At 40.1% G+C, this 14,736-nt stretch overlaps 1 protein-coding gene across 2 annotated transcripts in view; it reads left to right on the top strand.

Moving 5' to 3' along the window:
• Positions 1–2,424: 2,424 nt before the first annotated feature.
• The window catches only part of CHIC2 (cysteine rich hydrophobic domain 2), a 60,087-nt gene continuing 47,775 nt past the window's right edge, over positions 2,425–14,736 (top strand). The window contains exon 1 of one of the 2 annotated variants that reach the window (XM_040238224.1): positions 2,425–2,889. In XM_040238224.1, coding sequence (XP_040094158.1) covers positions 2,771–2,889 — 119 coding nt within the window. In that variant the 5' untranslated portion in view covers positions 2,425–2,770. The remainder of the gene's footprint in view (positions 2,890–14,736) is intronic. The other variant, XM_040238225.1, reaches the window with a different exon arrangement.

Genomic DNA, 14,736 nt, shown 5'->3' with positions numbered 1-14,736 from the left:
TGAGTGGCTTCACTTTCACTTTTCACTTTCATGCATTGGAGAAGGAAATGGCAACCCACTCCAGTGTTCTTGCCTGGAGAATCTTGCCTGGTGGGCTGCCATCTCTGGGACTGCACAGAGTCAGACACAACTGAAGTGACTTCGCAGCAGCAGCAGCCCTTGGGAAGTTGTCAGCTATGTGATGATTTAGATATTTTGGCGCATCAGCTCCTTATCTTGCCCACTATTTCTACAGAAAGGTGAATTATCAGTCACAGTACACAGGGTGTGGGCCATGTGTGGAACATACTGACCCTTCTTCCTCAGGTTCCCTTTGCTCACTCTCCCATTTGCTATCATTCCTTTAACTGAGTGCAGCCACTTGGCCTTCTAGTTCCTGCCAAGAAGGAAATTCAGGAGCTTGGCCTACCCAGTGCACTAAATTGTAGCCCTGAGTTTGACTCATATAGTTATCTGCCTATAAGGCAGTCATGTAGCATCTCTGAAGCTAAGGAGTAAGTTACAACCTTGGTTACCTCACACAGTTTTGGGGGAATGTTAAATGATGTATGTGCTTCATAAACAGTAACGCATTACATAATGCAAAAAAACTGAGCTGATCCTCAGACAGTTAACTCGTTGGATGGGACCATAGAGATACCCTCTTGCCACCCAGTATTTACTATGTGCGAGGTTTTCTTCTAAGCATTTCACATGTAGTGACTTGTTTAATCTGCAGAGCAGCCCAGTGGGGTAGTACTATTATTATCCTCATTTTACACACTCGAGGAGCAGAGACATTAAATGACTGGTCCAGAGTCACATTGTAAGTGATAGAGCTGAATTCAAAGTCACGCAGTCAGTGAAGTCACTCAGTCATGTCTGACTCTTTGTGACTCTATAGACTGAAGCCTACCAGGCTCCTCTGTCCATGGGATTTTCCAGGCAAGAGTACTGGAGTGGGATGCCATTTACTTCTCCAGGGGATCTTCCCAACCCAGGGATAGAACCCGGGTCCCCTGCATTATAGGCAGATGCTTTTAGCGTCTGAACCATCAGGGAAGTCAGTCACCAAACCAAGCTCCCTCCTGTGTGCTCTATTACCACCCTCTCTATACTCCTCTGGGAGCACTCAGCAGGGCTATGATTGCTTACCTTAGTGATAAATAAGCCACTAGAAGGCAGAAACTATACCTCATCATACACACACACACACCCCCCCCCACGGTGCCGGCCCCATGGTTGGTGCTCAGTACCTCTCTTGAACGAATAAATGTCCTCAGGAGAGACAACATAGCAAGTTTGATTCGATCTACTATGTTTTTCTTTAATCTTTTCTTGGCTAACTATGTTCGTTTTTTTCCAGCCATTACTAGTAGGAGGTTCTTTGGCATTTCTCACTTGCCCTGATTGCCCGCCTTTGCACTCTCAACTCAACAATGAATCATCTAAACTGGTAGGAAGTGAACACTGCACTTGGGAGAATATTCTGACCAGCACCAGGTCCTGCTGTCAGTATATATTCCTTATCCTGGACTCTTTCAGGAGCCCGCTCCTGCCCCTGAACTATTTGTTTGCCTGGGCAGGTTCTTGACTATGAATACAACCAAATACCCAGAGTGAACCTTGGGCCTTTCGTAATGATCTAGGCCGGTGAGAGGAATCCACTAAATTCTGCCTCCGCTCTCCTCCCTTCACCTTTCCTTTCCTGGGAAGAGCTGGAAGGAAGGGAAAGGGATTCCCTAAATTCTTAAAGGAGAAATGAGGTTATGGCTTGTGAAGAAGTTAGGGAGGCAATTGCATCTTCTAATCTGGAATCCAGAGTTTGTTAATTTTGTGTCATGGCCTGACTACAATGAATTTTCTCATAAGAAAAAAAAAATATCAGCACCACTGGCCTCATCTATATTTAAGGGGACGATGGGACAAGACGTTTGAACTTGGACATATTTTGAAAAATCCTGTATTACAGTGGGCAAACATATTTGAGCTGTGTCTGTTGGGTTCCTCAAACTGGAAAACTACAGACTCTGGTTCTCATCACAGACTAAAAAAACTGACGAAAAGTGAGATTCGATTATTGGATAAACCGGCAACCACATGCACAGTAAATTCTCTATTCCAAACTAGGGCTTTTATTGTTAGTTGTTTTGGTTAGAGATTACTCTGGGGAACCAAGTGCCCCACTGGACACTCAGAGCTCTGTTCTTTGGGTCGGGGTCAAAGCCACCAGTTTCCAGAGACATTCTCCTTAAGCGTCAGCGACTCTTCTCCTGGAGGGCGGGGCCGCGCCAGCGGAAGCGCGCTCCAGGAGTAGACGGCGGGTGGAAGACGAGGAAGGCGACCTGGGGAAGCGCGCGAGGCCTCACGTGCGCGCTCCCGCCCGCCTGCCCGCGCGCTCTCGCGCCCACGCACCCGCTCACCCGCCCGCCTGCACTCCCGGGAAGTCTCGCGATGTCGTAGCCGGGTGCTCCCGCTGCGGGAGGCTCTGGCTGTTGCTGTGGTTGCCTGAGTTGCTGCTGCGGCGGTCGCGGCAGTGCTGGTGGAGGTGTCGGCCCTTGGGCGGATGTTGACATTGTGTTGTTGTTATTGCTGACGGTAATGGCGGCGGCGGCGCCGACGGCCAGGACCCCATCTCCTCTGTAGCCGAAGCCGAGACTGCACAGAACGAACTCCGCGGCCTCGGAGCCCGCGGCAGCGACGCCCCTCAGCCTTCGCCGCCTCGCCAGCCCGTATCTCGGCCTCAGCCTCTGGACAGGCCCTTTCGGTCCGGGGGTCTCGGAATCTCAGGATGGCGGATTTCGACGAGATCTATGAGGAGGAGGAGGACGAGGAGCGGGCCCTGGAAGAGCAGCTGCTCAAGTACTCGCCGGACCCGGTGGTGGTCCGCGGCTCCGGTCACGTCACCGTGTAAGGCCCGGTGGAGGGCTAGGGCGAGGACGGGAGGTGCAGGGCTGGGGTGGGCCCCTTGTTCCGCGGGGGCCTTCTCTCCCCGATGTCCGTCGGGTGTCTGAGGCCTTCGGGAAGAGTAGGCGACCAGGAAGTGAGAACTTGCTTTATTTTCATTTGTTTCTGTCTCCTGAGTGGGGACAAACGCTGCCCTACGCCCCCCACCCCCCACTCCTGTTAGCAGGCCCCACGGGCCTGGGCGCTCTGAAGGATCCCAGGAGGAAGGTTGTTCTTTGGGGTCTGCCCTTCTGGCCACCCCTTCAGCTTCGGGGTGGAAATACACGTATTTCTCAGGTGCCTCCCCGAGTTTTCTCATCCATTTACCCTGTGGTTCTCTTTCCTCGTTTGTGCCTTTGAGCCTAGTGACATATGGCTCAGAGGCCGGATCTGGGCCGGGTGAAACCCTAGCGACGATCGGTAATGAGTGGTTCCCTGTCGTTGTGTCTCTTTTACTCATACCCACAAGTCTTCCCAGTTTCTTGCAGAGTCAGTTTGTGCGGAACTAATGCAAGTTCCTGTAATTGTATATGATAAAAAAATGTATGGATGAACATATGTATTTAAGATGCAGAATGATATATGTTTACACATAATTAAAAAGCTACGTGATGGGCACAAACTGCTCAGGTTACTCAGGGTTCTCTGTAATTTTAAGTCCTTCCTTGGGGCACGAACTCTGGGATGGCTTCTTCACTTGATAAGGATTCCTGTAAGTTCCGTTGGCAACATTTTAAAAGTCTGATATTATTCAAACAATAAGGAAGGAGCACTTTATGAAAGGTCATGACTAATAAAGGAATGTGAAGACTTGAACCAAATAATGAGCTGTCCGGAAGCAGGAAGTTTTGTAATGTTTGTCTGAAGAAGTTCAGAGTTTTGTACAAGTTGAAGAATTTATGCCTTTTCATTTTAGATCTCTGTTCAAATCCTAGGTCAAACTTCATGCTTGTCAGACATCTCTCCACTTTACCTTTTTAGTAAAATACAAAGGGGCAGTAAGTTTGAAATTGCCTGGAACACACTTCATATTTTATTTTTGGCTTAGGGTGAGTGGGATGTGCAGTGAATAACTTTTAGTGAAATAGTAGGACTTCTCATATAAGACTGTCAGTAAAATCCTTGCACTTCTCAAAACATGGTATGACCAGCCATATTGTTGTTTGGGTGTGCTTATGTAATGCTTTGATTTCTTTAGCACCTGTTAGTTTATATTCTGGTGACTTAGTATAAAAACACTGCATTATCTGTCATAGTGCCATGAGAAGACAATAAAATATCACTGTACTAACAGTTACTTAGTATTTTAAGTGTCATCACTAGCATAATTAAGACATATAGCTAAATACTATGGGATAGTAAATCTTTTTAACATATATCACAGAAATGTTTACATGTCAGAGCCTGCCATTTTTTTGTTTGACTATTTGAACCTTAATACATTCTTTTAAACTTAAGGAGTGCTTAAAGATTGGTTTTCAAACTTTATCATGGTATCTGCCCACCCTTCCCCTTAAATTCCTCATGTCAAAGAAAAGCTGGCAAAATTTTATTTTAAAAGGTGCAGCTATAGTTATAATGTTTCCTCTGTTTGAGTAAAAGAAAAGCTAAGTACATTGTTGGGCATGATAGGAAAGTCAGAGAGCTCAGAACTGAATAGGTGATTAGTAAGTTTGATTTTAGTTGGCTACGTACAGAGGTTAACAGAGTGGGAGAGAATTATTAGTGGTTCCCAATCTTAATTGCCCATTAGAATCACTTGGGGAGTTTTTGTCATTGCCCCAGTGGAAGCCAAGTATCTGAGTGAGGACCTAGTTTGTTTAAAAAGTTCCACAAGTGACTCAGGTAGGTACCCAGGATTAAAAACCGCTATTCCAGAGTATTAAGAGAAACTAAATGCTCCCAATAAACAGTATGCCTTTCTACATAGAAGTTAATTTTTCTGTGCTCTCTCTCAACAACTTCACTTTCTTTCCTGTTACTCTGATTCTAGGCTCTGGGTTCAAATCTACCCTTTGCCACTTCTTGGGTAAATTATTTATCTGTGACTCTTCATTTAAGATGGGGCTAGTTGTAGTCCCTAATTGTTAAAATTAAGGATTAATTGAGACAGTACATGCAGAGTTCATCACATTGTGTGGTACTGTGCTCAATAAATATAACCTTTATTAATTATCATCCACGCATATAGTGTTCCTCTTTGAGAAACATAGGTATAAAGCACAGTACTGAGAAGTCCAAACTGCTGTTCTCAAACTTAATAGTGATTCACTTTAGTCTTATTTCTCCATTTCTGGGTGATTTGTATGAGGGTAAATTGTGTGAAATATTTCAAGGAGAATTAATAAGAATCTTCTGCATTGAAGGCCTAATCCTGTTTTGTGGTGACATAGATAAGTACGGTTAATAGTAGTACAAAACTTTTTGTATCATTCACAGGCATACTATGCCAGTAGGAGCCAGTTAATACCTATAATGGTTTTTGAAATTGTTGTTTGTGGGTTGCTATAACTGTTGAACACGTTCAGTTTTTCTTGCCTGCAAGTATAAATGGGAAGAGCTATTAAAACAGTTAAAAGACTACTGGTTAAGTTTATCACTGCAGCTGCCCTATCTGCTCCTCCTTTGTTTAAACTAAGGAGCTGCTCAGAGCTGTTTTCCCTTACCAGTTTGGAAGTCAATATAGTGTAATGTATAGAATCATCTGTAATCCACATCAATCCGAAACTATATAGATCCATTCATGTGTGTTTTTCATAGATTTCACTTTTGAATAGACCTTTATGATTGATTATTTCTACTCTTTTCCCCTCTATGATATAATACATCATATTATAATGTTGCTGTTATTTTAGAAGTCACTGTATTCTCATATGACATAATGCAACATGTCATTATAGTGATGTGAGAAAGTAAGTCATCTTTCATTTTCTACTACACAGGCAGGGCTTGGTTAGTTTTGTGGCATAATCAGATTTTGGGCATACAAGTATTTAAAATGTATAATTTGCCTAAGTGAAGTTTGCTTTAATGTAGTTTCTAGTATTTTCATATTGACCACAAGTCAGGCTTAAACTGTTTACATCCATAAGATCAGTATTCTTTCTTGATATTTTTCTAGATGAGTGTAATAATTTCTTTCATTATTAGATTTGCATGTAGCAATATGGAACAAGGTGGCAGCTCCAATAGGAAGAAATCTTATGCAAAATAGTATTTTGAGGAAAAGTGGTGTTTGAAGGAACAGAGGGAAATGATAAGTTCCTGTTATTGCATAATTTTTATGTACATATAATTTAAAAGACTTGCTCACAGTTCAGTTAAAAGATTTCTGTGTGTGTGTACTCAGTTTATTATGTAATGAAGATGAAGGTAAGGTGATTAATGTATTAGGTGTTAATTGGCAAAATTGGTTAATATTTTTTAAAATTATGACATTGTCTTCCCCTTAGAATAAATTTTTGTAACTATCATTTGTTGAAGAGTTTGATTTTTCACAGTGATGATAGCAGTGCTTAATATAAAAATTAGAATTTAAAACTAGGTTTTAGGCCAGTATTTCCTGTCTAATCTGTCATCATAACTGACATTATCAGTTCCTGTCTCATTTCATGCCCTCCCATATAAAAATCAAACTTGGAGCCTCCCTAGGAAATGTATAATTTTTTACTTCTAACATAAGCCTTGTCATAGAACTAGCTTATTTTTAGATTTGTTTCTAATGTTATTCTCTTCTATTCACTAAATTACTGTGTCTTCGGGTACTTTCCTCTGAGGTATAATCTTTCTATAATGTCCATAAAAATTCCTCATCTTTTACCAGTTTTTATTGTGGGCTGTGAGACATCACTCTCTTTATCATTCATCTCACGTAAGCTGTGGAAAATTGAAAGATTGAGAAATGTGAGTTGAAAAAATATGGAAACACTTTGGAATACAGTAGGACCTTTGCATAGGAGACATTGCAGAACACCTCAGTATATATTGACCTTTCAGATAGTAGAGTTAAAAAAAATTCTCTCTTGAAATGTACTGGACCAAGATTGCTACTGCATGCTGTGGTAAGCGACAGGAGATTTGCTTAACAGATTCACTTCAGTTAAATAATTTTGTAAACTTTTGTAACTCTCACCTCCTTATCTCCACTCAGCATAATTATTCCATTTTTTTTAAGATTAAATTTTTTGTTTGGAGACTTTTAAGGTTCTTCTTGATATTTCTCCACAAAGCTGGATAGTTCTTTGAAGGCAGGAATTATGCTTATTGGTTTTTATTTCTCCACTACTTAATATGGTGTCTGGAATAGTGAAGTGAAGTGACAGTCACCCAGTCGTGTCTGACTCTTTGCCACCCTATGGACTGTACAGTCCATGGACTTCTCCAGGCCAGAATACTGGAGTGGGTAGCCTTTCCCTTCTCCAGGGGATCTTCCCAACCCAGGGATCGAACGCAGATCTCCCGCATTACAGACAGATTCTTCACCAGCTGAGCCACAGGGGAAGCCCAAGAATACCGGAGTGGGTAGCCTTTCCCTTCTCCAGTGGATCTTCCTGACCCAGGAATTGAACTGGGGTCTCCTGCATTGCAGGTAGATTCTTTACCACCTGAGCTATCAGGGAAGCCCTGTCTGGAATATGATGGGTTCTGAAATGTTCTCTAAATAAATGAGGTAATTGCATATATCTTTGGATCTTGTCAAACTTGTCAAAAGAATAAGTGTTTTCTTTTTTTTGTACCTCTGAATGAAGGCGAACTATTTTACAATAGAACTCTTATAATCACATTGATAAGATAAATGGATTATCATTTTTTACTTTATTTATTTTTGGCTGCAGTTTCAGGATCTTAGTTCCCTGGCCAAAGATTGAACCCTGGCAGTGAAAGCACAGAGTCTTAACCACTGGACCTCCAGGAAATTCCCTGGTTTGTCTTTTTCTAAAAAGCAAGTTTGGTGATTGTGAAAAAATTATCTGTTTAAAGTAGATATTATTTTCTCAGAGATTTTTCTTAATCCTTATAATTTGAGAGGAAATTACTTTGATTTAGAACATAGCATTAAGCATATTTCTGACACTATAAAGAGAAGAGTGATCAATATCTTAACTGGACCAAGTGCTAAACTTCTCAGTGAGTAAACTTTCTTGAAGAAATGAGAAATATGGTAGTAAGCTTATTTCAAAATTTTACTGTAATTTGAAATTCACATGATCAGTTCAGTCATTCATTCGTGTCCAACTCTTTGCGACCCCATGGACTGCAGCATACCAGGCTTCCCTGTCCATCACTAACTGCCAGAGCTTACTCAAACTCATGTCTGTCGAGTCTGTGATGCCATCCAACCATCTCATCCTCTGTTGTCCCCTTCTTCTCCCAACTTCAATCTTCCCCAGCATCAGGGTCTTTCCCAATGAGTCAGTTCTTTGCATCAGGTGGCCAAAGTATTGGGAGTTTCAGCTTCAGCATCAGTCCTTTCAGTGAATATTCAGGACTGATTTCCTTTAGGATGGACTGGTTGGATCTCCTTGCAGTCCAAGTGACTCTCAAGAGTCTTCTCTAACACCACAGTTCAAAAGCATCAATTCTTCGATGCTCAGCTTTCTTTATAGTCCAACTCTCACATCCATACATGACTATTGGAAAACCCATAGCTTTGACTAGATGGACCTTTGTTGGCAAAGTAATGTCTCTGCTTTTTAGTATGCTGTCTAGGCTGGTCACAGCTTTTCTTCTAAGGAGCAAGCGTCTTTTAATTTCATGGCTGCAGTCACCATCTGCAGTGATTTTGAAACCCTAAAAGATAAAGTCTGTCACTGTTTCCATTGTTTCCCCATCTATTTGCCATGAAGTGATGGGACCGGATGTCATGGTCTTAATTTTCTGAATGTTGAGCTTTAAGCCAACTTTTTTACTCTCCTCTTTCACTTTCATCAAGAGGCTCTTTAGTTCTTCGCTTTCTGCCGTGAGGGTGGTGTCATCTGAATATCTGAGGTTATTGTTATTTTTCCTGGCAATCTTGATTCCAGCTTGTGCTGCATCCAGTCCATCATTTCTCATGATGTACTCTGCAGGCTATGGTTTTCCCAGTAGTCATGTATGGATGTGAGAGTTGGACTGTGAAGAAAGCTGAGCGCCGAAGAATTGATGCTTTTGAACTGTGGTGTTGGAGAAGACTCTTGAGAGTCCCTTGGACTGCAAGGAGATGCAGCCAGTCCATTCTAAAGGAGATCAGTCCTGGGTGTTCATTGGAAGGACTGATGCTGAAGCTGAAACTCTAATACTTTGGCCACCTCATGTGAAGAGTTGACTCATTGGAAAAGACTCTGATGCTGGGAGGGATTGGGGGCAGGAGGAGAAGGGGACGACCGAGGATGAGATGGCTGGATGGCATTACCAACTCGATGGAGGTGAATTTGAGTGAACTCCAGGAGTTAGTGATGGACAGGGAGGCCTGGCGTGCTGCGATTCATGGGGTTGCAAAGAGTTGGACACGACTGAGCAACTGAACTGAACTCTGCATATAAGTTAAATAAGCAGGGTGACAATATACAGCCTTGATGTATGCCTTTCCCAACTTGGAACCAGTCTGTTCCATGTCTAGTTCTAACTGTTGCTTCTTGACCTGCATACAGATTTCTCAGGAGGCAGGTCAGGTGGTCTGGTATTCCCATCTCTTTCAGAATTTTCCACTGTTTGTTGTGATCCACACAGTCAAAGGCTTTGGCATAGTCAATAAAGCAGAAGTAGGTATTTTTTGGAACTCTCTCACTTTTTCAATGATCCAACAAATGTTGGCAATTTGATCTCTGGTTTCTGTGCCTTTTCTGAAACCAGCTTGAATGTCTGGAAGTTCATGGTTCACGTACTGTTGAAGCCTGGCTTGGAGAATTTTGAACATTATTTTGCTAGTGTGTGAGATGAGTGCAACTGTGTGGTAGTTTTAACATTCTTTGACATTGCCTTTCTTTGTGATTGGAATGAAAACTAACCTTTTCCAGTTCTGTGGCCACTGCTGAGTTTTCCAATTTTGCTGGCATTTTGAGAGCAGCACTTTCACAGCATCATCTTTCAGGATTTGAATTAGATCAGCTGGAATTCCATTACCTCCACTAACTTTGTTTGTAGTGATGCTTCCTAGGGCCCATTTGACTTTGCATTCTAGGATGTCTGGCTCTAGGTGAGTGATCACACCATCGTGGTTATCTGGGTCATGAAATGGTCTTTTTTGTATAGATCTTCTGTGTATTCTTGTGACCTCTTCTTAATATCTTCTGCTTCTGTTAACTCCATACCATTTCTGTCCTTTATTGTGCCCATCTTTGCATGAAATGTTTCCTTGGTATCTCCAGTTTTCTTGAAGAGATCTCTAGTCTTTCCCATTGTATTGTTTTCCTCTTTCTTTGCATTGATCGCTGAGGAAGGCTTTCTTATCTCTCCTTGCTATTCTTTGGAACTGTGCATTCAAATGGGTATATCTTTCTTTTTCCCCTTTGCCTGTAGCTTTGCTTCTTTTCTCAGCTATTTGTAAGGCCTCCTCAGACAACCATTTTGCCTTTTTGCATTTCTTTTTTTTGGGGGTGGTCTTGATCAAAATTCTGCTGTAATCACGTGATATTCCAGTCCAAATAGTTCAGTGTGGGATTTCTGTCTGCCAACAGATGTGAAATTATTTAGTACTTAAAATATTATGTGTTTAGCTAAGTGGAATATAGGAACTAAATGGTGGAAAGTAAATGATAAGAGATTATTTATGATAGTAATCAAAAGCCATTATTATTCTAAAGAATAATATTTTTGAGAGCTGCTCTTCAATCCCAGCTTGAGTTTATATTCCTAACAGGTTAAACGCCTAAGATATTAGATCAACTGTGTACTTAGAAGGGAATCTTTTTTTCTTTTTCTAATAATTTTTCTTTTTAATATTTTTTGTGCTGGGTCTTTCTTGTTTTGGGCTGGCTTTCTCTGGTTGTGCTGAGCAGGGGCTATACTTTGTTGGAGAGCATGGTCTCTAGAGCTCAGTAGTTGTGGTGCCCGGACTTAGTTGCTCTATGGCATATGGAATCTTCCCAGATTAGGGATCGAACCGGTGTCCCCTGCATTGGCAGGTGGTTTCTTATCCATTGCACCACCAGGAAAGTTCAGAATGGAATCTTTGAAGTCTTTTTAGTATCTATGGCTTACCTTTTAAATCTACTATAAAGCTACTTAAGATATTATTCTCAATGAAATTAAGCTTTAAAATATAACAGCAACAGATGCTTTTAAGTATCCTTACTCTGATGTCTTCTGTGTAAGATTTGTTGGTGACTTTTCGTAATTTGTTTCAGAATCCATTTGTAAAATCAGATGTTATGCCAATGTTTCCATGTTCATGCAGTCTTGCTTAATCTCAGTACAGTATTTCTTAAACTTGCCTGATTATTAGAATTACTTGCCCAATTATCAGAATCACTAAGGACATTTTAAAAAATATACATTTCAGACATCCTCAGTCAGAATCTTTAAGGGAAGAGTCTAGGAATTTTTATTTTTGATAGGAGCTTGGGTGATTCTTAGACACGTTTGGAAAGCAAGAGATGGTTGTGTGGAAAGGGTGGTCTCTGATGTCAAGCAGATTGATTTCAGTTCTCAGAGACTTCCAAACTGTAGCCATTAACCTTTCTTAACTGTAGTTTTCTCATCTGCAAAAGGGATATCTATCTCAGGGATTAGGTGTGACAGTCAGAAATAATTTATCTGATTACCTGAACCCATAATAGACATTTAGCAAAGTATTGTCATATATTTTTATATTTATCCCTTCATGTGTATTTTTTGGTTAATCTTTATCATTGTCTTGAAAATCAGTCGGAAATATGTTCTCCTGCTTTAAGATCCTGTCAGAATTATCTGATTGAGTAGAGGAAACTTAATCAAAAGAAAATATTGACAGATTGGTACATAGTGATGTTCTTAGAGGCCACTGAGGTATTTTAAAGTTTGAGGATCTTTTCTAAATGGCACTTTATTTTGAATTTTGCATATAAGAGCTTTTGCTTTCTGTTTATGTTCTTTTTTTCGTTCTAATTGATCAGCTGTAGGTTAGAAATGAGACAACCAACCTTATAAGACCAATGTGTAAAGTAAGAGAAGTTGGTTCTGAGTGCTGGATTTAGATGCTTGATTTTTAATACTTGGGTTTTGAGATTCTTATCTCCTCAGAGTATTTTTCAGTTAATCCTTCATTATCAACTGTCTTGTTGAGGTTTCCTGATAAGTAATTTAACAAGTATTTATTAAATTTTATGCTCAGTATTATTTGAGGCTCTGAATTTACAGTTATGAATGAAACATACACAGTTCCTCTGCCCTTCTGGAGCTTACAGCTAACAGATAAATTATGTCTGAGAAAGTTACTGCGAAGGAGATATTAGCATCTGTGGCAGAAATTAATGTGATATAGAGAACCCCTCTGAGAAGGTAACATTTAGGAAGGGTGAAAGTCCTGTGAAGAGCCCCGCAGGTCGAGAACAGCAAAATAAGTTTGGCTTGCCTGAGGAACTGAAAGGATGCTACTACTGTATTGTGGCTAGAACATAGGAAACAAAGGAGATAGTTCCTTGAAATGAGATTGGCAAGCTCAGTAGGGACCAAAAAGGATTATAGAGAGATTAGAGTGAAACTGGGGAGAGTAATTAGGAGCTGTTGGAACAGTAAAGATGAGATGATAGTGGCTTGGTTTAGGGTGATAGACTTTAGATAAAAGAGGTATTACAATTCTGGCTGTAAGCCATCAAATTTAGCAACTTTTCTATCAGGTATGGCAGAACATTGCCTCGGGCACTTTTGCCATCTCATTTCCCAGTTGTGTTATTTTTTGTTTTCTTTTGGTCTTTGTTTTGGCTTTGTGAACGGTGAGGTCAGAGATCGGTGGCTGCCCTTACTATTGACTTGAGACTGTCACGATGACATACCTGCATTTCCTGTTCTGCTGCCACAGGGCAGCTAAGTATGACAAGAGAACAGTGGCTCCTCCACAAGATCCTGGCTTTCCCACAAGATCATAGATTTTGAAGTGAGGACCTTTGTACCCTTTAGCTACAAGATGTGTGGTGTTTGACAGTGATCTGTTCATCAGATTTGAGGAAAAGACCGCTTTTTTACATTTTTACTCTTAAAGCTGAATTGTCTACATAAGGACTGAAATTTCCTCAAAGATCTGGAGAAATGATTTTCTTCTTGACGCTCTTTTCCATTCTACATCTAGTAAGTGAAGTTTACTTAGCGTTGAGTTGTTTGGACTATTGTTTTAACTTACTTTTGTTTTTTGATTGATAAGTGAATATGTGTGTCTGTATCTCTGTCTGCCTCATCTGTCTGTCTGTCTGCTTCCTGCAGGAGTAACTGGTTTTATTCTCTTTTGTCATGCATTGTAATTACAGTGGAGTCCTTGATTAGTCCAGTGAAGGAGTTCCTATGTATCCAGCCTTCTTTCTCTGCCCTTTCTAAACTATCCAATTATAAATGTTGGAGGTGGGAGGGAAGCTCATGAGGGAGGGAATATATGTATGCATATAGCTGATTCACATTATTATATAGCCGAAACTAATACAACATTGTAAAGCAATTATACTCCAATTAATAAATTAAAATTTTTTTTAAATTTGTAAATGTTACTTGAAGTTGATATTTTGGTAGTCTGTACTCTAAACCAGTTCAACTGTATATTGCTTCTTAAATGGACATAGTTTATCATCACTGTGTTGCTCATAATGTTATATAAACATGAAGCATATTCTAGACTGTATACAGATTAGATATATAAAATCTTTTTTCCTTAGTCTGATACAGATAATGTAAAGTAGTTGAGTTAGATTAGTTGAATCCCTAATTATCAGAAGTAATACCATGAAGTTTAATTACTATATATTTATAAAACTTTTACTATTCAACAACATATGTAATTGTCTATTGAAAATATAATCTTAATAGTTGAAAATTAGTAAAATTCTAATGCTAGAATATTATGAGACTGTATAGTGATGAGGTATAGTGATGAGTGATTGTAGTACATGATTTAAGTAAATTTTTGATTTTACTAGTTTATGAATGAGATTATACTTTCACAGAGCTGGTTGAAATCAAATGTATAGAATTTTGTCACACAGTTAAAATTTTTAGAATTATATTCTGAGACTCATATATTTATGTCTCCAACTCCAGGGGTTCTTTATCTTCTGGGTACACTTAACAGTTCTATCCTTCCATGAGCCACATTGATATTTAGATGTGTATTAAGGCAGCCAGATGAATTTAAAGCATGATTTTTATGTATTAAAATCTATTAATTTCTTCTTTGATTATGACTTCATCTCCCAAAATAGCTAAAAAGTTGACTCCATTGAGCTCAGAGTTCAGCATTAGAAAATAAGAGTTTTTTTCACTTGCCATTTGTATAACCTACGTGTTCAGATTGAATCGGAAATTTCTGGTTTATATCTCACACGCTAGCAAAGTAATGTCAAAATTCTCCAAGCCAGGCTTCAACAGTACATGAACCATGAACTTCCATATATTCAAGCTGGATTTAGAAAAGGCAGAGGAACCAGAGATCAAATTGCCAACATTTGTTGGATCATTGAAAAAGCGAGAGTTCCAGAAAAACATCTACTTTTGCTATATTGACTATGCCAAAGCCTTTGACTGTGTGGATCACAATCAACTGTGGAAAATTCTGAAAGAGATGGGAATACCAGACCACCTGACCTGCCTCCTGAGAAATCTATGCAGGTCAAGAAGCAACAGTTAGAACTGGACATGGAATAACAGACTGGT

The sequence above is a fragment of the Oryx dammah genome, unplaced genomic scaffold (assembly GCF_014754425.2).
Source record: "Oryx dammah isolate SB20612 unplaced genomic scaffold, SCBI_Odam_1.1 HiC_scaffold_3, whole genome shotgun sequence".
NCBI lineage: Eukaryota > Metazoa > Chordata > Mammalia > Artiodactyla > Bovidae > Oryx > Oryx dammah.
The sequence above is the reverse complement of the archived record's forward strand: the minus strand, read 5'-3'. Positions and strand labels throughout refer to the sequence as shown.